The sequence below is a fragment of the Capricornis sumatraensis genome, chromosome 19, assembly GCF_032405125.1.
Source record: "Capricornis sumatraensis isolate serow.1 chromosome 19, serow.2, whole genome shotgun sequence".
NCBI lineage: Eukaryota > Metazoa > Chordata > Mammalia > Artiodactyla > Bovidae > Capricornis > Capricornis sumatraensis.
This window is the reverse complement of record NC_091087.1, coordinates 61,926,206-61,948,431: the sequence shown is the minus strand read 5'-3', so window position 1 is coordinate 61,948,431 and position 22,226 is coordinate 61,926,206. Positions and strand designations below refer to the sequence as shown.

At 38.8% G+C, this 22,226-nt stretch overlaps 1 protein-coding gene across 2 annotated transcripts in view; it reads right to left on the bottom strand.

Annotated features, from left to right (window-relative positions):
* FANCM (FA complementation group M) overlaps positions 1-22,226 on the bottom strand; it is a 60,247-nt gene that overhangs the window by 32,952 nt on the left and 5,069 nt on the right. Inside the window, exons 3-10 of one of the 2 annotated variants that reach the window (XM_068991296.1) lie at positions 20,581-20,658; positions 17,491-17,649; positions 13,371-13,502; positions 10,560-10,692; positions 9,994-10,119; positions 9,391-9,477; positions 7,098-7,282; positions 377-583 (exon numbers count right to left, since the gene is read on the bottom strand). In XM_068991296.1, coding sequence (XP_068847397.1) covers positions 377-583; positions 7,098-7,282; positions 9,391-9,477; positions 9,994-10,119; positions 10,560-10,692; positions 13,371-13,502; positions 17,491-17,649; positions 20,581-20,658 — 1,107 coding nt within the window. The remainder of the gene's footprint in view (positions 1-376; positions 584-7,097; positions 7,283-9,390; positions 9,478-9,993; positions 10,120-10,559; positions 10,693-13,370; positions 13,503-17,490; positions 17,650-20,580; positions 20,659-22,226) is intronic. The other variant, XM_068991297.1, reaches the window with a different exon arrangement.

Below are 22,226 nucleotides of genomic sequence, written 5' to 3'. Positions count from 1 at the left end.
CTCCAGTACTCTTGCCTGGAAAATCCCATGGATGGAGGAGCCTGGTGGGCTGTAGTCCATGGGGTCGCTAAGAGTCGGACACGACTGAGCGACTTCCCTTTCACTTTTCACCTTCATGCATTGGAGAAGGAAATGGCAACCCACTCCAGCGTTCTTGCCTGGGGAATCCCAGGGACGGGGGAGCCTGGTAGGCTGTCGTCTATGGGGTCGCAGAGTCAGACAGACTGAAGCGACTTAGCAATACAAAAGGAAACAAAAATCAATCACAATTACCTACAGATTGTTTGGACTTTGAATGTGAACAGATTGATACTTGTCTTTAGGTTCCATTTTTCAAATTTTGAATGTCAGATTATGCTTCCACAAGTCTACTTACGCGTTCCTCTCGTCCTTCAGCAAGGATAACAACAATCCTGCCCTGACGTCTGCGGCCAGTTCTACCCATTCGCTGTATAAGACGAATTGGGCTCTTCTGGGCATCAAAACATATTATAAGGTCAACTTCTCCGATATCCAAACCTTCTTCACCAACGCAAGTAGACACTAACGTATTGTAACCACCACTACGAAATTGTTTCACTACCTAAAATTAGAATTTAAAAATAATTAGATGCAACTAGAAGAGAACTGCAAATCAAAGCATACTTTTTCCATCTGTCCCTGCAATCAGATTAAAAATCAGCACGCAAAATTCTACCAAATAGGAAAAGAAGCGGCAAAATGGCAATATAAACCAAGAGAGACAGTGGTACAGTGCAAAGCAGAGTCCCAATTCCTTTGCTTTAATGATGGTTATGATTCTAAAAGGTTCTTCTAACCATTTACACATGAGTGAGAAAGCACAGATATTTTTAACATCACTGAAAAGGGGGTAGAGCATGTAAATGGCCCCAGAGCTCTCACTGCTATTTATCATCTCCTATTGTCAGTCAATTTTAGAATTATAGTAAGTTTAATAATTAAACTATGTTTGATTACTTCTAGCATTCATATTTTAAACAGAAATGGAATAACAGCCGTAGAGAATGGACTGGCGGCTGTCAAGGGGGAGGGGGCTGGGGGAGGGATGCAGTCAGGGGTTGGGGTTAGCAGATGTAAACTTCTGTATATAGAATGGACAAACAACAAGTTCCCACTGTAGAGCACAGAGAACTATATTCAATATCCTGTGACAGGCCATCATGGAAAACAGTATTTAAAAAAGAATGCTTGCATATATGTAACTGAATCACTTTGCTGTACAGCAGTAATTAATACAACATTGTATAAATCAACTATATTTCAGTACCAAAAATTTTACTTAAAAGTATAATTCATACTTTATTTTTTGCATTGCTATTCCAGTGAAGGGTAGCAGAATATGGCAGCCCAAATATGACTATAGGAGTTTAGATCATGCTGCCCCAGCCTATGCTGCTTTTGGTATACTGATTACTTTGAGCTAAAGGCACTCAAAAAAAAAAGCAAGTGCGGTTTCTCTGGCCACTTATCTGCCTAAAAGCAGATCCTCCAGAAGGAACTCAACTGTCATAAATCCCTTCCCCAGGAATTTAATCAACTAGGGAAAACGAACTCAGCAAGCGACTGAAAGTCCATACCATAACCAAACAAACTTCTTCACAATCTATCACTCATACTTCCCATCTTTTAAGACCCCATTCATCTTCCCTGAAAATCATTTACTCTCCTTTGTGCCCGCCACTCCTCTTTCCCCATAAGATGCTATTTAAATATGAATTCTAAGCCACTTCAGGGAGTTACTCATTTTTCCCTCGGCATTTTCCCACGCGTCCATGAAGTATACATGTTTGTTTGTTTTTAATTTATATTGCTTTTCAGCTGTGCTCAGGCTTTTCTCTAGATGAGGTGAGCAGGGGCTACCCTCCAGTTGCGGAACTTGAGTTTCTCAGTGTAGTAGCCTCTCTTTTGAGGAGCACAAGCTCTAGGGTGCACGGGCTTCAGTAGTTAGGACTCCCTGGCTCTAGAGCACAGACTCAAAAGTTGTGACTCCTGGGCTTAGTTGCACCATGGCATGTGGGATTTTCCCAGACTAGGGACTGAACTCATGTCTCTTGCATTGGCAGGTGGATTCTTTACCACTGAGCCACCAAGGAAGCCCAGTATACATTTGTTAATAAGCTTCAGTTTGTTTTTCTCTTGTAAATCTGTCTTTTATTACAGAGGTTGTAGCTAAGAACTCAGAAGGGAAGAGGGAAAATTATTTTTTCTTTTCTTCACCAGGATTCCCTGATCAAGTTACGGGTACTACACTAGCATGACAATGAGTTAATGAATAAGTCAAAGTCAACTCCTTTATCTCAGATCCCACTCTAAATTTGTCAGTAAGCCCTGTCAACTTGACCTTTAACATATATCCATAATCCAATCATTTATCGCAAACTTCCCTGCTTCCATGTAGTCCAAGCCACCATTATCTTTAGCTTGAATTATTGTAATAATTCTTCCAATTGGTCTGTTTCCACCCTTGGCCCCTAGTTTATTCTGAAGACAGCAGCCAGTCTGATTCTTTTAAAGCATCAGTCAGGCAATGACCCTCCTCTGCTCTAAATTCTCCAAGGGCTTCTGCTCATCTCACTCCAGTCATTAAAACAGAAACGACCTGCAAGATCCTAAAGAATCTGGCGTCCCATTTCTGTGACATCATCACTTGCTTACTTAAACAGACTCTTTTGAGGGCAGTGGAGACTGGTATAAGAAGTATGTAAACAGTAGGAGTCCTCATCTTTTCATGTTGACAAATTCAAGAAAGAATCTTTGAAAAGAAATTAGCTGTTAAAGACATACCTAATTGTCAGAGACTGTTCAAGTGCAGACTTACAGTTAATCTTCAAAATGCTATACACAGTTTTAAAAAAAGCAATAAAATTTTCCCCAAAGCACAGCTAGAACTCAGAAAACTTATGACCAATATTCAGCACATACAGCTACCTTAAATATCACCATGGTTTCTTTTCTCTGACCACATTTTGAAGATTTTTAAATAATATAAAAAAGTGATACAATCATTATTTGTTTGGAATAAATAACTAAAATGACTTAAGATAAATAGTAAACATTTATTGAAGGCTCTGTGGTATGATTTCATTTAATGTTTACAATAGGTCTATGGAGTGTGTTTACAGATAATGAAACTGAGGTACAGTAAGTAAAAAAATTTATCAGTGGAAGAGCCAAGACTCCAACCTATATAGTGTGATTCCAGAGCCTTTCTGCTCAAATGTGCTTCAGTTCAGTTCAGTTCAGTTCAGTCACTCACTCATGTCCGACTATTTGCGACCCCATGAATCGCAGCACGCCAGGCCTCCTGGTCCATCACCATCTCCTGGAGTTCACTCAGACTCATGTCCATCGAGTCAGTGATGCCATCCAGCCATCTCATCCTCGGTCGTCCCCTTCTCCTCCTGCCCCCAATCCCTCCCAGCATCAGAGTCTTTTCCAATGAGTCAACTCTTCGCATGAGGTGGCCAAAGTACTGGAGTTTCAGCTCCAGCATCAGTCCTTCCAAAGAAATCCCAGGGCTGATCTCCTTCAGAATGGACTGGTTGGATCTCCTTGCAGCCTAAGGGACTCTCAAGAGTCTTCTCCAACACCACAGTTCAAAAGCATCAATTCTTCGGTGCTCAGCCTACTTCACAGTCCAACTCTCACATCCATACATGACCAATGGAAAAACCATAGCCTTGACTAGATAGACCTTTGTTGGCAAAGTAATGTCTCTGCTTTTGAATATGCTATCTAGGTTGGTCATAACTTTTCTTCCAAGGAGTAAGCGTCTTTTAATTTCATGGCTGCAGTCACCATCTGCAGTGACTTTGGAGCCCCCAAAAATAGTCTGACACTGTTTCCACTGTTTCCCCATCTATTTCCCATGAAGTGATGGGACTGGATGCCATGATCTTCGTTTTCTGAATGTTGAGCTTTAAGCCAACTGTTTCACTCTTCCTCTTTCACTTTCATCAAGAGGCTTTTTAGTTCCTCCTCACTTTCTGCCATAAGGGTGGTGTCATCTGCATATCTGAAGTTATTGATATTTCTCCCGGCAATCTTGATGCCAGTTTGTGTTTCTTCCAGTCCAGCATTTCTCATGATGTACTCTGCATATAAGTTAAATAAGCAGGGTGACAATATACAGCCTTGACATACTCCTTTTCCTATTTGGAACCAGTCTGTTGTTCCATGTCCAGTTCTAACTGTTGCTTCCTGACCTGCATACAGATTTCTCAAGAGGCAGGTCAGGTGGTCTGGTATTCCCATCTCTTTCATAATTTTCCACAGTTTATTGTGATCCACACAGTCAAAGGCTTTGGGATAGTCAATAAAGCAGAAATAGATGTTCTTCTGGAACTCTCTTGCTTTTTCCATGATCCAGCAGATGTTGGCAATTTGATCTCTGGTTCCTCTGCCTTTTCTAAAACCAGCTTGAACATCAGGAAGTTCACAGTTCACGTATTGCTGAATCCTGGCTTGGAGAATTTTGAGCATTACTTTACTAGCGTGTGAAATGAGTGCAATTAAAATATTCAAAATTAAAAAAAAATACTTTTTTGTCTTTCAAAATATGCCTCCATTCAGTTCAGTCGCTCAGTTGTGTCCGACTCTTTGTGACCCCACAGACTGCAGCACACCAGGCCTCCCAGGCCATCACCAACTCCCGGAGTTTGCTCAAACTCATGTTGATAGAGTTGATGATACCATACAACCATCTCATCCTCAGTCATCCCCTTCTCCTCCAACCTTCAATCTTTCCCAGCCTCAGGATCTTTTCAAATGAGTCAGTCAGTTCTTTGCATAGGGTGGCCAAAGGATTGGAGTTTCAGCTTCAGCATCAGTCCTTCCAATGAACACCCAGGGCTGATTTCCTTTCGGACAGACTGGTTGGATCTCCTTGCAGTCCAAGGGACTCTCAAGAGTCTTCTTCAACACCACAGTTCAAAAGCATCAATTTTTCGGCACTCAGCTTTCTTTATAGTCCAAATCTCACATCCATACATGATCACTGGAAAAACCATACCTTTGACTACAGAGACCTTTGTTGGTAAAGTTACATCTCTGCTTTTTAATATGCTGTCTAGGTTGGTCATAACTTTCTTCCAAAGAGCAAGCGTCTTTTAATTTCATGGCTGCAGTCACCATCTGCAGTGATTTTGGAGCCCCCCAAAATAAAGTCTGTCACTGCTTCCACTGTTTCCCCATCTATTTGCCATGAAGTGATGGGACTAGATGCCATGATCTTAGTTTTCTGAATGTTGAGCTTTAAACCAACTTTTTCACTTTCCTCTTTCACTTTTATCAACAGGCTCTTTAGTTCTTCACTTTCTGCCTTAAGGGTGGTGTCATCTGCATATCTGAGGTTATTGATATTTCTCCCAGCAATCTTGATTCCAGCTTGTCCTTCATCCAGCTCAGCGTTTCTGATGATATACTCTGCATATAAGTTAAATAAACAGGGTGATAATATATAGCCTTGATGTACTCCTTTCCTGATTTGGAACCAGTCTGTTGTTCTATGTCCAATTCGAACTGTTGCTTCCTGACCTGCATACAGATTTCTCAGGAGGCAGGTCAGGTGGTCTGGTATTCCCATCTCTTTTAGAATTTTCCACAGTTTATTGTGATCCACACAGTCAAAGGCTTTGGCATAGTCAATAAAGCAAAAGTAGATGTTTTTCTGGAATTCTCTGGCTTTTTCGATGATCCAGCAGATGTTGGCAATTTGATCTCTAGTTCCTCTGCCTTTTCTAAATCCAGCCTGAACATCTGGAAGCCTCTGAAGCCTGGCTTGGAGAATTTTGAGCATTACTTTGCTAGCGTGTAAGATGTCCTTTTCATTATAGGGGACTGGAATGCAAAAGTAGAGAGTCAAGAGATACCTGGAGTAACAGGCAAATTTGGTCTTGGAGTACAGAATGAAGCAGGGCAAAGGCTAATAGAGTTTTGCCAAGAGAACACACTGGTCAGAGCAAACACCTTTTTCCAACAACACAAGAGAAGGCTCTACCTATGGACGTCACCAGATGGTCAATACCAAAATCAGATTGATTATATTCTTTGCAGCCAAAAGTGGAGAAGTTCTATATAGTCAGTGTAAACAAGACCAGGAGCGGACTGTGGCTCAGATCATGAACTCCTTATTGCCAAATTCAGACTTAAATTCAAGACAGTAGGGGAAACCACTAGACCATTCAGGTATGACCTAAATCAAATCCCTTATGATTATACAGTGGAAGTGAGAAATAGATTTAAGGGACTAGATCTGATAGATAGAGTGCCTGATGAACTATGGACAGAGGTTCGTTACATTGTACAGGAGGCAGGGATCAAGACCATCCTCAAGAAAAAGAAATGCAAAAAGGCAAAATGATTGTCTGAGGAGGCCTTACAAGTAGCTGTGAAAAGAAGAGAAGCAGAAAGCAAAGGAGAAAAGGAAAGATATACTCATTTGAATGCAGCATTCCAAAGAATAGCAAGAAGAGATAAGAAAGGCTTCCTCAGTGATCAGTGCAAAGAAATAGAGGAAAACAATAGCAAGGGAAAGACTAGAGATCTCTTCAAGAAAATCAGAGATACCAAGGGAACATTTCATGCGAAGATGGGCTCAATAAAGGACAGAAATGGTATAGATCTAACAGAAGCACCAGAGATTAAGAGGTGGCAAGAATACACAGAAGAACTATACAAAAAAAATCTTCATGACCCAGATAATCATGATGATATGGTCACTCATCCAGACATCCTGGAATGCGAAGTCAAGTGGGCCTTAGGAAGCATCACTATGAACAAAGCTAGTGGAGGTGATGGAATTCCAGTTGAGCTATTTCAGATCCTAAAAGATGATGCTGTGAAAGTGCTGCACTCAATGCCAGCAAAGATTGAAAACTCAGCAGTGGCCACAGGACTGGAAAAGGTCAGTTTTCATTCCAATCCCAAAGAAAGGCAATGCCAAAATATGCCTAGGTTTATTTATATATTTAGTATAAAATTATCTTTAAGCTATAGCTTAACAAACCAAATAAAATGGCATAAGTGCAAAGCATATCAATTTTATTTTTATATTCATCAACTCAAAAAATAATTACCTCCAGTTGCTCCTTCTGGGTAAAACCCTTCATGCTTTTTCCTGAGGCATGGCCAACAAAAGTCATTACTCTAATAACTGGCTGATGCGGTAAAAGCATTTCTGCAATTTCTTGAACACTATCTCTAAATGAAGAGAAGATCATAACTCTGGTCTCGTCACATTTCTTATCAGACGTCTTTTGAGCTGTATAACCAAAAAATACTATAATTACAAGTGTTAAAAAAAGCATTTAGATAATTCAAAAGGCAAACAAACCTGTAACTATATACCAGTGAGTTACAGTTGTAACAGTTCTTTCAAAAAAGTAATTTAAAGCAACTTAAAACTTTGCTGGTTTTTCTTCTACCTTTTCTAGTCATCTTAATAAAATTGGCTCCTTATCTCTCACTGGCTATGGTAAAATAAAACCCCAAACAAATCAAATAAAACTTACCTTGTGATCAGTCCTTCAATTTATGCATGATGCTTCTTATGCCTCGTTACCTTCTAAACCAGAAGCACAGGTCTACAGAGCGTCCATTGATTCTCTAAAACGTCCCTTTCCTTTCTGTTCAGTAGGCACTGTCTTAACCCAGGTCATGGTACTCTGTCCCTGAATTACTGATACTTTCAAATTCTCTACGGAAAACTGCAGAATATACCCTACTTGCAGTCACAAAGCTGCTCCCACTGTCTCTGTGCTTGGGAGGAGTAGAATGCACGAATAACGTGATTTTGAGGCTGGATCACTTAGCCTCTGGGCAATGTGTGACCATGGCAGTGATTTAATCTCTTTAAGCTTTAGTTTCCTCATATCTCAAATGGATTGGAGAAGGAAATGGCAACCCACTCCAGTACTCTTGCCTGGAAAATCCCACTGATGGAGGAGCCTGGTGGGCTACAGTCCATGGGCTGCAAAGAGTTGGACATGACTGAGCGACTTCACTTTAAAATGGATTGAGGTGATGATGAAATCAAATAGCAAATATAAGGTATGCAGACTTGAGTATAACTGGTTACTAATTGCAAGCTGTGTGTGTGTGAGGGGGCTTTTGTTTTCTTTTGTTTTTTAACCCTGCATGGAACTCTGACAATCCTTCTGAAACACAATTCATATTACATTAATCATGTGTGTGCCAGGGACTCCCCTGGCTCAGAGGTTAAAGTGTCTGCCTTCGATGCGAGAGACCCGGGTTCGATCCCTGGGTCGGGAAGATCCCCTGGAGAAGGAAATGGCAATCCACTCCAGTATTCTTGCCTGGAGAATCCCATGGACAGAGAAGCCTAGTAGGTTACAGTCCATGGGGTCGCAAAGAGTCAGACACGACTGAGCGACTTTACCTTCAACACACATAAAGCTAATATTTGATACCTAAGGAAAAAGAAGCAGGTGCTTTTGTAAGGGAAAAGTATTCCAGGTAAATTCCAGAAACAGTGACAGAGTTTATTTTTTGGGGTTCCAAAATCACTGCAGATGGTGACTGCAGCCATGAAATTAAAAGACATTTACTCCTTGGAAGGAAAGTTATGACCAACCTAGACAGCATATTAAAAAGCAGAGACATTCCTTTGCCAACAAAGGTCTGTCTTGTCAAAGCCATGGTTTTTCCAGTGGTCATGTATGGATGTGAAAGCTGGACTATAAAGTTGCTGAGTGCTGAAGAATTGATGCTTTTGAACTGTGGTGTTGGAGAAGACTCTTGAGAGTCCCTTGGACTGCAAGGAGATCCAACCAGTCCATCCTAAAGGAGATCAGCCCTGGGTGTTCATTGGAAGGACTGATGCTGAAGCTGAAACTCCAATACTCTGGCCACCTGATGTGAAGAACTGACTCATTTGAAAAGATCCTGAGGCTGGGAAAGATAGAAGGCAGGAGGAGAAGGGGACGACAGAGGATGAGATGGTTGGATGGCATCACCGACTCAATGGACCTGAGTGTGAGTAGACTCTGGGAGTTGGTGATGGACAGGGAGGCCTGGCGTACTGCGGTCCATGGGGTCACAAAGAGTCGGACACGACTGAGAGACCAAACTGAAATGAACTGAACTAAATATTATATATAGTTTTTACTATCTGCTTCCCTTATACTGTCTTAGGCTGACTTTTCCTTTTCACCTAATACCCTATTGTTAACATTTCCACCATCTCCCTGGCCCGTATGCTGCCAAAATTTCTAAGTTTTTTTTATATTCATAATCCATAATAATTAAAAGCTCATCTTCTCCTTAAGAAATGTTAGCAAAAACTAAGAAATCAGAGTTTTAGCTTTTTCATGACTTTGCCTTGCCTTGAGGATATTAAATACAACTTACCATTCCATGACTTGAAGTGTTCAACTACAACTTCTTCTAATTTCTTTAATTTGGGATGACTATAGCAGAACTTTTTATCTTTACCTCCTGCGGGGGGGCGAAACAACAAACAAAAATCTGTGTTTTTTTCATATTCCATTACATTCATGTATTTGAATTATCCTTTTCAAAATGGATTTGTTAAAACTTTTTTTTAAATTTATTTAAACAGTAACTGGCATCTGGATAGCACACAAACCTTACTGTAAAATAAACTTTGAATTGTTATGAAAATTTCATTCTGAGAAATAATCCAAATAGGAATAAGCAGCAAAGCAGAAGGCAAAAGCTCATATTTATTTAAGCTACAATCAGTAGTTGGTAGTTCTGAAAATTTTCACCACCAGTAACAACTCCTATTAACTTCTATTGTATGTTTAAGGTTCATGAACCACTTGAATATATATTATTCTAAGTTGAATAATAAAATCTTTTATGTTTAACAGGTCTACGGTTTCAGAAATATAAGTAGGTACAAATAGACATGTGGATCAATGGAGCTTAATTTTAAAATTAACCTTGATAAAGAAGAAACAATATAAAATTTTTAAAGAAAAAACAGACCTTTCTGGATAGCAGAAACGCCACTTGCTGAAGTACTACGTGTATGTGCAAACATGCTGTCTAGATGATCATAAAGTTTCATGAAGTCCGCATTTCGGCTAAGTTCATTTCTCACCCGAGTCATTCCTTCAGAAATTAAGAAAATATTTTCCCATTAAGTTTAATAACAAAGTAATCAAATGCATTATTTATTTAAAAGAAATTATAATTCAGCAATGAATGCAAGCTTTTCAAATTTAAAAACGAAAACCAGCAACTTTTCCCAGTTTCACATTCACATTTGTAGTGATGAATGGCTCTTTTTTTCCAGTAATATAGCAAATTTCAAACATGGTTTGGGATGTTTCTTAATCTTGGACATCCCAGTCTCCAGAACTGTAAGAAATATATGTCTACTGTTTAAGCAAAATAAAAGGAAAAAGAAACAAGAAGAAAAAATTTGTTATATAACTGTTTCATTGCTTTTTCAAGTAAAGCCCCTGAAGTAATCCAAACTGTTCAATATACATATCATTAACCAAAATAATATATGTCATCACTTCTTTAAATAATTCCATATAATTTACCTTTAGTTCCATCCATAATTCCACAGAGGAAGAAATATAATGATCTCATTCCCATTTGCTGCAATAATTCATAACCATGATATAAACTAATACAAATAGCAAACTCTCCCTCAATTATGCCTTGTTGGATTCCCTAAAATTAAAAAAAAAAATGTATCAAATTTACCCAGAGAAAGAAATGAAGATACATGTACTCTGCAGAACTTATTGGTTCTATTGAATGTCCTGTGATCAATGTGTATTCTATATAAAATCTGCCCCTTCATTTAATTCAATAGGAAACTTACATTTTAAAGAGAATAAATGAAGGGGTGAATATCATATGCTGTTTTTTTTACAGGTAAATTATTAGCAGTATATAGATTCATTTGGTCTTTCAAAACAATTTAATAAGCATCTACTATTTGCTAAGCACTGAGGCAGACATTTGGGACACAAGGGAAAATAAAACAGATATGGGCTTATCCAGTGGTTTCTGTCATCAGGACACATATTGGGTCAAACTCTTTAACACTAACATTTAACACCAAGTACACATGCCACAGTAACATCAGAACAGTGTTACAAGAACATTACTTATACAAACGTAGCGATCTTAATACCTAGGAGGCAGGTACTACTGTCATGCCCATTTAGAGACACAGAAGCTCATACAGGTGGTAAGTAACAGAGCCACTATTTGCACCCAGGAAATCTGGCCCAGTATCGTTGTGCTTTTAACCACTACTCTCAAGGGAAAATGAAGTACATATTCCTTTTAGGGGGGCAAAGGTGGGTATATCTATATGATAAGGTGAAGGTGAAGTCGCTCAGTCGTATCCGACTCTTTGTGAGCCCGTGGACTGTAACCTACTAGGCTTCTCCGTCCATGGGATTCTCCAGGCAAGAATACTGGAGTGGATTGCCATTTCCTTCTCCAGGGGATCTTCCCGACCCAGGGATCAAACCCGGGTCTCCCGCATTGGAGGCAGACGCTTTAACCTCCGAGCCACCAGGGAAGCCCATCTATATGATAAGATACCTTTAAAGAGGACCACTGAGAATGTATTTTAATAATTTTCCTTTATTAGAGATGAAGAGTGTTATTCAATACCTTACATTTTTACTAGCAATTAATACCAGTTACACTTATTTGTTTCTAGGATAGTGATAAATACTCTAAAATGGCACCCTAATTACCTAAAAGGATAAAACAATATCATCAGTGGATCAAGTTCAACAGGTTTAGATTTATGATTTAAAATTTCAATGAAACTTTAACTCCTAGAATAAACTTTAAACACTTTCAGTTCAGTTCAGTTGCTCAGTCGTGTCTGACTCTTTGCAACCCCATGAAGCCCAGTACGCCAGGCCTCCCTGTCCATCACCAACTCCTGGAGTTCACTCAAACTCACGTCCACTGAGTCAGTGATGCCATCCAGCCATCTCATCCTCTGTTGTCCCCTTCTCCTGCCCGCAATCCCTCCCAGCATCAGAGTCTTTTCCAGTGAGTCAACTCTTCGCATAAGGTGGCCAAAGTACTGGAGTTTCAGCTTTAGCATCATTCCTTCCAAAGAACACCCAGGACTGATCTCCTTTAGAATGGACTGGCTGGATCTTCTTGCACTCCAAGGGACTCTCAAGAGTCTTCTCCAACACCACAGTTCAAAAGCATCAATTCTTCGGCGCTCAGCTTTATTAAAGTTTAAAATAATACACTGCAATTTCACAGAAGACTTCCTTTGTGGTTCCCCCGATACTACAGAATAAAGTCCTTAATTCTAGTGTAACATTTAAAGCTACTCCCAGGCAGTCACAAACTAGAGTAAACAACATATCTGACTTCCTCAATCCTTCACCTCAGTCAAATCCATTTGCTCACTGTCTCCTTCACACCTTTATTCAGTTGCCCTGATCTTTTGCACGTGCATTCTCTCTCAGTTCCAAGAATGACTCAGTGCCTTTTTGTGCTTGCGAGCATCTCTTCTGACTTTGGACTTAACTTGATGGATCTGTTCCCTATCCATCTATTTTTTTCCCAAAGAAGAGTAAAAATACGAAGCTTACTGCAATGTTTATTCTGACTTCAGGAAGGATAATTAAAACTAAATGCCAGACGTCTAAAAGTAGGTTAAGATCTACCTTCTTATGACCCTTCTTTGACTTTGCAGAACAGAAGTGAACTGAAAGATCAATTTTAAAAGTTACAAGATAGGGACTTCCCTGGTGGTCCAGTGGTTTGGAGTCCTCCTTGGAATGCAGAAGAAGTGGGTTTGCTCCCAGGTCAGGGAGCTAGAATCTCACAAGTTGTGGGGCAACTAGGCCCAGGGCCATAACTGCTGAGCCCATGTGCTCTGTATACCACGTGCCACAACTAAGACCTGACACAGCCAAATAAGTAAATAAACTTTAAAAAATGTTATAAGGTAAATTTTCCTTAATTCACATTATCAAACTGTATTCCTGCTAGATTTTTTTGGTGCTTCCATAAACTGTATAAAAGTTGGGGGTTCCCTTGTGGCTCAGCTGGTAAAGAATCCACCTGCAATGTGGGAGACCTGGGTTTGATCCTTAGGTTGGGAAGATCTCCTGGAGAAGGGAAAGACTACCCACACCATTATTCTGGCCTGGAGAATTCCATGGACTGTATAGTCCAAGAGGTTGCAAAGAGTCAGACAGGCCTGAGTGACTTTCACTTCACTATAAACTATATAAATCATACCTGAATTCCTGATGAACTAATATACACCAAAAACCAATCATTATTTACATTTCATCCTTGCTTTGAGTAAGAACTTAGTCTATCATCAAAATTTATTTTAAAATACCTACCACAATATTTGGAGATGGGTTTTTCCTAAATTGATCTCTTGCAAGAATTATCTGGTATTTTGTTAGATTGGGAATATCTTTTTTCATCAAAACATTCCTCTGAATCAGAGAACTGGCAAATGCTTCCAAAATCTGCAAGTTTCAAAGATATTTAGTTTTTGTTTTAAAATCCTTTTTCAAATACAGTCATTTCCTCACACAGTAAAATAGTTATATATATTAAATTATATACTAGTCTTAAAATGTAAACTTTAAGTAAACACAGAAGAGATGATAAAATTTTAAGGTAAAATTTAAATCTGACATTTATCCCCAGATAATATCCATATGAGTCAGCAGAATCAATTATTAGATTCAATCATAATTTAAGAACATATGTGTTTAGCTGTTTATTTCTTTACTCTCCTCCCCTTTCCCTAACCTAAGCACAATGAAAGGAGAGCTTTGAATTTCTTTTTTTCTGTTTCATCATCAGTGCCTAGAACAAGTCTGATAGATATTTGCAGAGTGATGACAAAGTCAAAACGCCTTGAATACCTTTAATTTCATTCACTGATTCATTCTTTCAAAAATATTCATTAGGCATTTACTATGTATAAAGCATTGTTCTTGATGCTGGGGATACTGCGGCTGAGACAAATGAATTTCTGCTTTCATAAAGTTAAAATTCGACAGAGGGAAGAAAGGAATAAAGAAATACAGAAAGTAGAGAATTTTGATTATGACAAATGTATTCAAGAACCTAAAACATAGTAATGCTATATGTGGGGAAGGGGGTTGCTTTTATATAAGGTGGACAAAGATGGTTTCCTTCTATTTTTTTGTGGAAGGGATGGGAGCAGCAGCGAGAGCATGGCACCCCACTCCAGTGTTCTTTCTTGGCGAATTCCCTGGACAGAGAGGCCTGGTGGGCTACAGTCCATGGCGTCGCAAAGAGTCGGACACGACCGAGCGACTTAGCACTGGGAGCAGCGGCAGCCATGCTGCCGGGATCCCCGCCTCACCCGTGTCTGGCCCCAGGATGCAGAGGATCAGGTCCTTGGATTTTGACCTGGCCCCGTATCCTTCCTCTTCTGGGCAGCCCTTCCCCACAAGGGCCCCTGGCTGCAGGTGGACCACTCTGGGCCAGGGCCGTCTCTGGTACTGAGCTGCAGAAAGTGGTGACCTGGGCTGGGCCAGTGACAGCTTGCTGCTGCATGGGTGGCAGCAGCGACGCTCTCAGGGGAGAACTGGGCAGCCAGGCTTCCACAGTCCTTCCCGTGTTCATGCCACCAAAGACGGCTTCTTTTAAGAGGTAACACTTGACAGCAGAATAAGAAGTAGGTCTAGCACAAGAAGTTCTAAAGACAGAGCAATCTAGGCAGAGGAAACAGCAGATAAAAGGTCCTGAGTTTGATTCCACAGTGAAGGTAAAACGGGCTCTCCAGATGAAGACAGACTATAGCAATATGTAATTAACCATTCAAATTTGTACCTATGTTTTATTTCCTAAAATACAGCTATTTTAGTACATTTCAATCTCTCCTCTCTTCCAGCTTTGCTGATCACACCTGTTGCCTAAAGAAGCAATCTTAAAAAAAATCAATGAAGTTAAATTACACGTGATTGTACAAATTTTAATTTTATATTCTTAAAAACGGAGTGATTGAATCATAACCAAATGTATTAGTATTTATGAGACGATTACCAGAAAAGACTCTGCTACATCTTAAATTATTAACACTTAGAATTTTGTTACAAGTAATTTAGAAACAAAAATCAAACCATATTTTTATAAAATTTCTCTTTAAGACGTATTAAAGGTTAAATGATAGATAAACATTGTTTACTTATTCTTGAATGACACAATAATTCAAAATGCCACAGATTAAAACAATCCTTTTATTTGTTCTTGATTGTTTTTCTGCAGGAAAGAATGCAAGCAGGTCACAGAGAGGGCCTAGAAGTGATGACAACAGTAACAACGAGCGCATCTAGTTCCCATGTCTTGGTCTTTAAACACAGCTCTTCCATAAAAGGCACAAGGATTCCTTGGAGAAATGGCTGATTCCACAGCTGGGACAGAACAACTACTAAATGACTATAAAACATCTTGTAATGCCAGAAAGTGAGGAATTAGGCCTCCCCTGTGGGGGAGGAAACGGCAACCCACTCCAGTATTCCTGCCTGGAGAATCCCATGAATAGAGGAGCTTGGTGGGTTACCGTCCACAGGGTCGCAAAGAGGTGGACAAGACTGAGCAACTAAACAACAACAGGCCTCCCCCGATGACCCCTTGCAGAAAAAGCATAAGTCTAAAGGGCACAGGAGCCATCTTAAAGGATCTCCTAATGGCCACAGCTGGAACAATCTGAGCAATAAAATTAATAATGATAATACAGCACTTAACCCACAAGAGAAAATAATTATCCATTAGTATAAGAATTATCCACATTAATATAAAGAACTGAAAAAATAAACAGGGGAGAAGAAACAGCCCTTCATTATACAGGCATTCAAATTAACAAATGCAAAAAAAAAAAAATGAGGGAAACAAGAAACAATGATTAGGCAAATACAGAAGAAACTGTTGTAGGCAAGAACCATCAGTATATTTTAAAGTTAGTGAACAAAATATTTTGAGAAACAAGATATATTTGCATAGTCTCAAAGGATCTCCCCACTGGAACTCTCCATACTATTTTTGCAAATTTCCTAAAAGCCTAAAATTATTGCAAAACAAAATATTCAAAATCAAAAAGAAATCTGTCAGGGCACTGCAGTGATAGCTTGTCTCTGCTCCTGATGTCTGGAGCCTCAGATGGCTTGGGGCTAGCTGAAACAGGTCAACTGGGACCACATGTCTGCACCCTCACTTCTAGCTATCTACTGGGTTCTCCTTTCTTTTGAGGCTCACCATGGCTCAGGGTCCATCATGCTCTATTGGTCAGAGTCAGCAGAGGGCAGGCCTAGATTCTAAGGAAAGAGAAATGTACCCTGCCCCTCAATGGAAAGAACTTTGTAGCCATCTTTAATGCATAGCAATAAGGATATGAAAACAAGGTATTCTCCTAGCATGATGGTACATCATGAACCTTAGAAAACTAATCGTTATCCCAAATTTCTCCCATTGAAAGTGATAACTGTCTAAGCAGTTTCTCTTACAGCTACAGTACTAACACTTGAACCAGATAGTTCTTTGTTATTGGGGGGGTTTCCTGTCCACTGCAGGATATTAAGTAGCGTTCCTGGCCTCTGTACACTGGATGCCAGTAGCAAGTCTACACCCCACTCCCCCCAGTTAGTAGAACAACCAAAAATGTGTCAAGACGTTGCCAAATGCCACCAAGTAGGTAAGATAGTTGAGAAACACTGTTATACAGGGATCAGGGACTGAAACATATTTTCTTACAAAGAAACTTCTAATTGAATCTGGATACATGTTTCGAGTGTGTTCACTATGTGAAAATTGACTGAGCTGCACACTTACATTTCGTGTACCTCTGCAGTCCATATATTTGGTGGGGGAGGGTTATACTTCAGTTAAAAGGTTTATTTAAGAAATATAAACTATAAGCCTATTATTGGCTTTAGAAATGGTCCATCATTACGTATTTCCTCTTTAACTCATAGTCTGCCAGCACAAATAGAACATGGTGCTCATACTAAAAATCTTAATTTCAAAGAATTTTTCAACATATTAATTATATAAAATGACTATATACTTTCACAGGCAGATTTTATTAACAAAAATAATTACATTATCAGTTCATTTATGAAAACCCTGGGGTTTCCCTGCTGACTCACTAGTGAAGAATCCGCCTGCCAGTACAGGGGACACAGATTCCATCCCTGGTCCGGGAAGTCTCACAAGCCGTGGAGCCACTAAGGCCCGTATGCCACAACTGCTGAGTGTGTGCTCTAGAGCCCAGAAGCCACAACTACTGAAGCCTGTGCACCCGAGAGCCGGGCTCTGCAGCAAGAAGCCACCACAACGAGAAGCCTGTGTACCAGACTAGAGAGTAGCCCCTGCTCGCTGCAACTAGAGAAAAGCCCAAGCAGACAGGAACACCCAGCACAGCCAAAATAAATGAATAAGTAATTAAAAAACAAACCCTGAATTATGATAAAAATGGCTTACCTGTATATACGCCTTTTGGATAGCTGCAAGTTCTTCACCAAGAGGAACAACAAGCTTTTCAACTCGTCTTTCGTGAGAGTATGGCAAAATATCTGGAGAGTCCTCAGAACGAAGCTCTATTTGCCCAATGAGCAGATTAGTAATAACCTGCTGCACAGCCTACAGAAAATCAATTAAGTACAATTATATATTATATTACTTGTTAAATGTTTTAGTTTGTCACTAACAAAAATAAGATAGCAGTACATTTTTGAAAAAATTTAGAAACTTTTATCTTCAACTTTTATCTTCAAATATTTTTAAAACTATAAAGTATAGCACATCAGAAGTGGAGCAACAGAGGAAAAAGGCCTTTATAACATCTTTCTTGCATGTTGCCCTTCAAGCCAAGCATCCAAGATATAAGAATATTAGTAAATGTCCAGCAAGCTCCTCAATATAGTTTTGTGTTTTCCTATCAATAAAGACTCAGACAAAAGAGAAATTTGAGATTAGCAAACCAAATCCTCAAAATATATCAGTCAGTTTTAGAGCCAGAACTAAAACCCAGACTTCCTGATTCCTTAGCAAATACTTTTTTTTCACTGATTTTTAATGGGGAAAACAGAGAAGTCCCTTTAGTATTAAAGCATACAACTGTATCTCAGGAATACTTTACTAATTGGCTTGCTAAGAAACTGAGGGAACAGGTCCTACACTGAACTAATTAGTAATAAATGAGTGGGGGGAAGTCTCTGGCAACCCAGTGGTTAAGTCTCAGGGAACTAAGATCTCACAAGCTATGTGGTGTGGCCAGTAAAAATCTTTTAAATACACGAGTGAAATATTTTCCATTTAAATCTATATATATATATATATGTCAATACATTTCTAAAGCTAAATTTCATTCAACCAAAGCTTATAAAGGAACTTAATTGTAAAAATACAGAATATGAGAAAAAACAAAAAACCTGTTGGTATAATTGCTGTACCATTAGACCACGGTACTCCTGAGCATAATGAAAAGAATGGAAGGGAGAGGTGGATGGATAGATAGATGGTAGGAGGGAGAGAGAATCCTGAAAGTATCTAGAAATTAAGAACTCTTTTTTTTTTTAAACTAGAAAAACCTCATGGGCTTTCAGACAAAAAGTACTCTAGGGCAAGAATCACATCTTTTGTATTCCCAACACCTACTATAATGCCTAATATAGTAGTAGAGTATAGTTACTTAAGGTCCACAAACATTCAATATCTAGGATAAATGTATGACCATTTTATAAAACTGAGTAATACTTTAGTGCTTTTAATCACTGACCAAATATTTGAGTAACTCCCACATGCTAGATATTGAACTGGTGAGAGATATCAAGACATACATAATCCCTACTTTCATGTAGCTACTAATTCAGCAGGAGCTAAAAAAGACAGCAGTGAATAAGCAAAAGAATAACAGACTGTGATAGATATTAAGAAGAAAATCACAAGATAAGAAGAGTTGACTTTTGATAGCTTACGAGTGAGTTTTTCTGAAGAGGTGATATTTAAGAGGAGACTTAAAAGATGACTAAAAACCATCAAGCATGTTTAAACAAGGCTGACAGGAAACAAAAGAACAGAAATTTCTAAAAGTAATCAAGGTGTGGACAAAAGGAAAAAAGCCTTATGGCTTGGCAGAACTGAAAGCTATTTTTGAAGTTATCCAAAACCCAACACAAAAGACCATTCAGAACTACTACATTAGAGTGGCATGGGACACAGCTCAAAATCTGCATTTTCACCACCCTCCAATAAAGGACACCCAAGCTCCCTGGAGAAATGGTTCATTCCACAGAGGGAACAGGAAAAATACTAAACGAGCGTAAAATATCTTGTGATCCCAGTAGGTTAGGAAGTATTCAAAACAAACAAACAAGGAAAAGTGTGCTTTTTAAAGGCACAGGAGCCATCTTTAAGGAACTCCCAGTAGCCAAATCTAAAACAATGTGAACAAAAGATTATTAGTGATGGTACTGGACTGTAGTTCATTTTATATATATACATATATGTATGTATACATATATATATGTATATGTATATGTATCTCCATTAGTCCCTATTGAGGTAGAGAACTGAAATAAAAATAAATAAGAAGACAGCTCTTCACTACAGAAGAATTCAAAATTTAAAAATGTAAAAGAAATGTAAAAAAAAAAGAAAGGAAATAATAATTAGGCAAACAGCACAGAAATGATTGTTGCAAGCAAGAACCATCACTGGGTGCTAAAGTATCTCCCCTACAACAAACTTAATTACAAAGGGAAAAACAGGAGTTTTACAATGTAAAAACCAGGAAGGCATCATCTTAACCAAGTCAAGATTAACAGCACCAGTAAAAAGACAAATTAGCATGTATTCTCTGATGCGATGCTCCAAGAAAGGTAGAGCATCACTTTTAGGGTATTCTTGTCAAAAACGCATACACAGTTTCACTCCAGTCAGCACGGAGCCAACAGGGAAGCGCTAAGAAAACGTCAGCCAACTGCAAATTCAGGGATATTCTACAAAACGACTGACACCCACTCTTCAGAAGTCTCAGGGTCACAGAAGACAAGAAAAGAAGGAGGAACCGGCACAGCTGGGAAGGAACTGAGGGGTCAAGATAACTAAAGGCAGCGTGGGATTATGGACTGGACCCACGAGCAGAAAAGGACACTGGTGGGAAAACTGGCAACATTCAAATAAGGCCTGCAGATCAGTCACTAGTATTGTACCAGTGTTAATTTCCTGGTTTTGATCATTTGACTACAATTATGTAAAATGATAACATTAGGGGAAGCTGAGTGAAGGATATACAGAGACTTTAATTTTTGCATATTTTCTGGAAGTCTAAAGTCATTTCAAGATGAAATTGAAAAAGAACTGAAAACACTAACAATTTAACAGTGTCAAGTGATTCTTTGACATGCTGAAGTCTGAAAACTACTAACGTAGACAATTTCCTGCAACCATAGAAAAGGAAGGCATCTTATAAGAAATGTTGTACACCTGATGTTAAATACTAGAATGGGAAACTGATTTGGTAGCATACAAAAGTTCTTATTTTCTTAAATGGTAATAAATTTTACTTACTTTTATATCACTACCTGGTGTGGCGCTAAGAGCCAAGATTCTAAAGTGATTTGTATATTTGACTAGTTCTCTTACAACCTTAAAAAAAAAAATGAAAAAGAAAAAAACAATTATTTAATTTCACCTATCCAACACAAAAGTAAAAATAATTCAACAAGCTATTATATATGGTTCGTTATCATTGTTCCTTATTTAGAGTACTGATGGGCTAGCAGAAAGAACCATCATTAGTTATATTGTCTGAAGAGCAAATGACTTAGGTTTATACTTTGTACCAATGAGAAACACTTTAGGGTTTCTTTTAAACTATTCAGTGTATTTTTGCATATAAAGCTACAACATCAAGGCCTATACCGAGGCAAATCAAAATATGCAGAGGGATAATTCAAGAGCAAATGGTAGAAAAAGATCAAGTCTATTCTCCCTTGCTCAGGTCATAGTCTAGTCTTACAGCTATATCCATATGTACACCTGCCAGATTAAGATAAATCATAACATAAAAATAGAAAAAAAATACCAACATGAAATTAGATTTGAAATGAAAAAAAGTTTTGTTTAGGAGAAATTTTAAAGAAATTAAATTTCAGGTGGAAGGCTCACAATTTTTAAATTAAGTTTATTCATGAAAGAATAATGTTAATTTGGGATAATTCTTAAAATCTAAATCCTCTTTTAAATCCTAAAACAGTTCCTCAGTGGCACCAAAGCATCGTTCTAGGCTTTGCATTTAGAATTCAATACCCACTTCTGGTATAATCTGCCAGATTCCCATATGCCCTAATACAGAATCAAAGGACCCTAAGTAAACTGAGTTGCAGAACAGCTTTTAGTATCCATAGTTTCACATCAGCTGGAGGAAACTAAAAGCAGATTATTATTTTTTAATTGAAGCATAGTTTACAATACTTAGTTTCAGGTATAGAGCATAGTGAGTTGGTATTTTTGCATATTTCATTATAAATTATTATAAGATAATGGGCATATTCCCTATGCTCTGCAGTAAACCCTTGCTACTTATCTATTTTACATATAGTAGTTTGTATCTGTTAGTCCCATACTACCCTTAATTTGTCTCTCCCCGCTCCCTTCTCCCCTTTGGTAACTAAGTTTGTTTTCTATGTCTGTAAGTCTGTTTCTGTAACTAATATCGCATAGTATTTGTCTCTGACTTATTTCACTGAGTGCGAAAAGTATTTCCCTCTTTTTATGGCTCAGTAATATTCCACTGTGTGTATGTGTGCGTGCGTGTGTGGTTTGGTCACTAAGTTGCTTTCAACTCTTGCAACCCCACGGACTGTAGCCCGCCAGACTCCTCTGTCCATGGGATTCTCCAAGCGTGGGTTGCCATTTCCTTCTCCAGGGGATCTTTCTGACCAAGGGATCAAACCCGAGCCTCCTGCACTGCAGAAGGATTCTTTACCAGGTGAGACACCAAGTGTGTGTATGTATGTACGCATGTATATATATACATGTGTGTGTGTAGCACACATTTGGCATATATACATGACAAATTTCTTAACCCAAGCATCTGTCCATGCACATCTGGGTTGCTTCCATGTCTTACTACTGTAAATAGTGCTAAAACCAGGTTATCTTAACACTGCTCTAATTTTTACCCACATCGATGATGAAATCAATGAAATGCA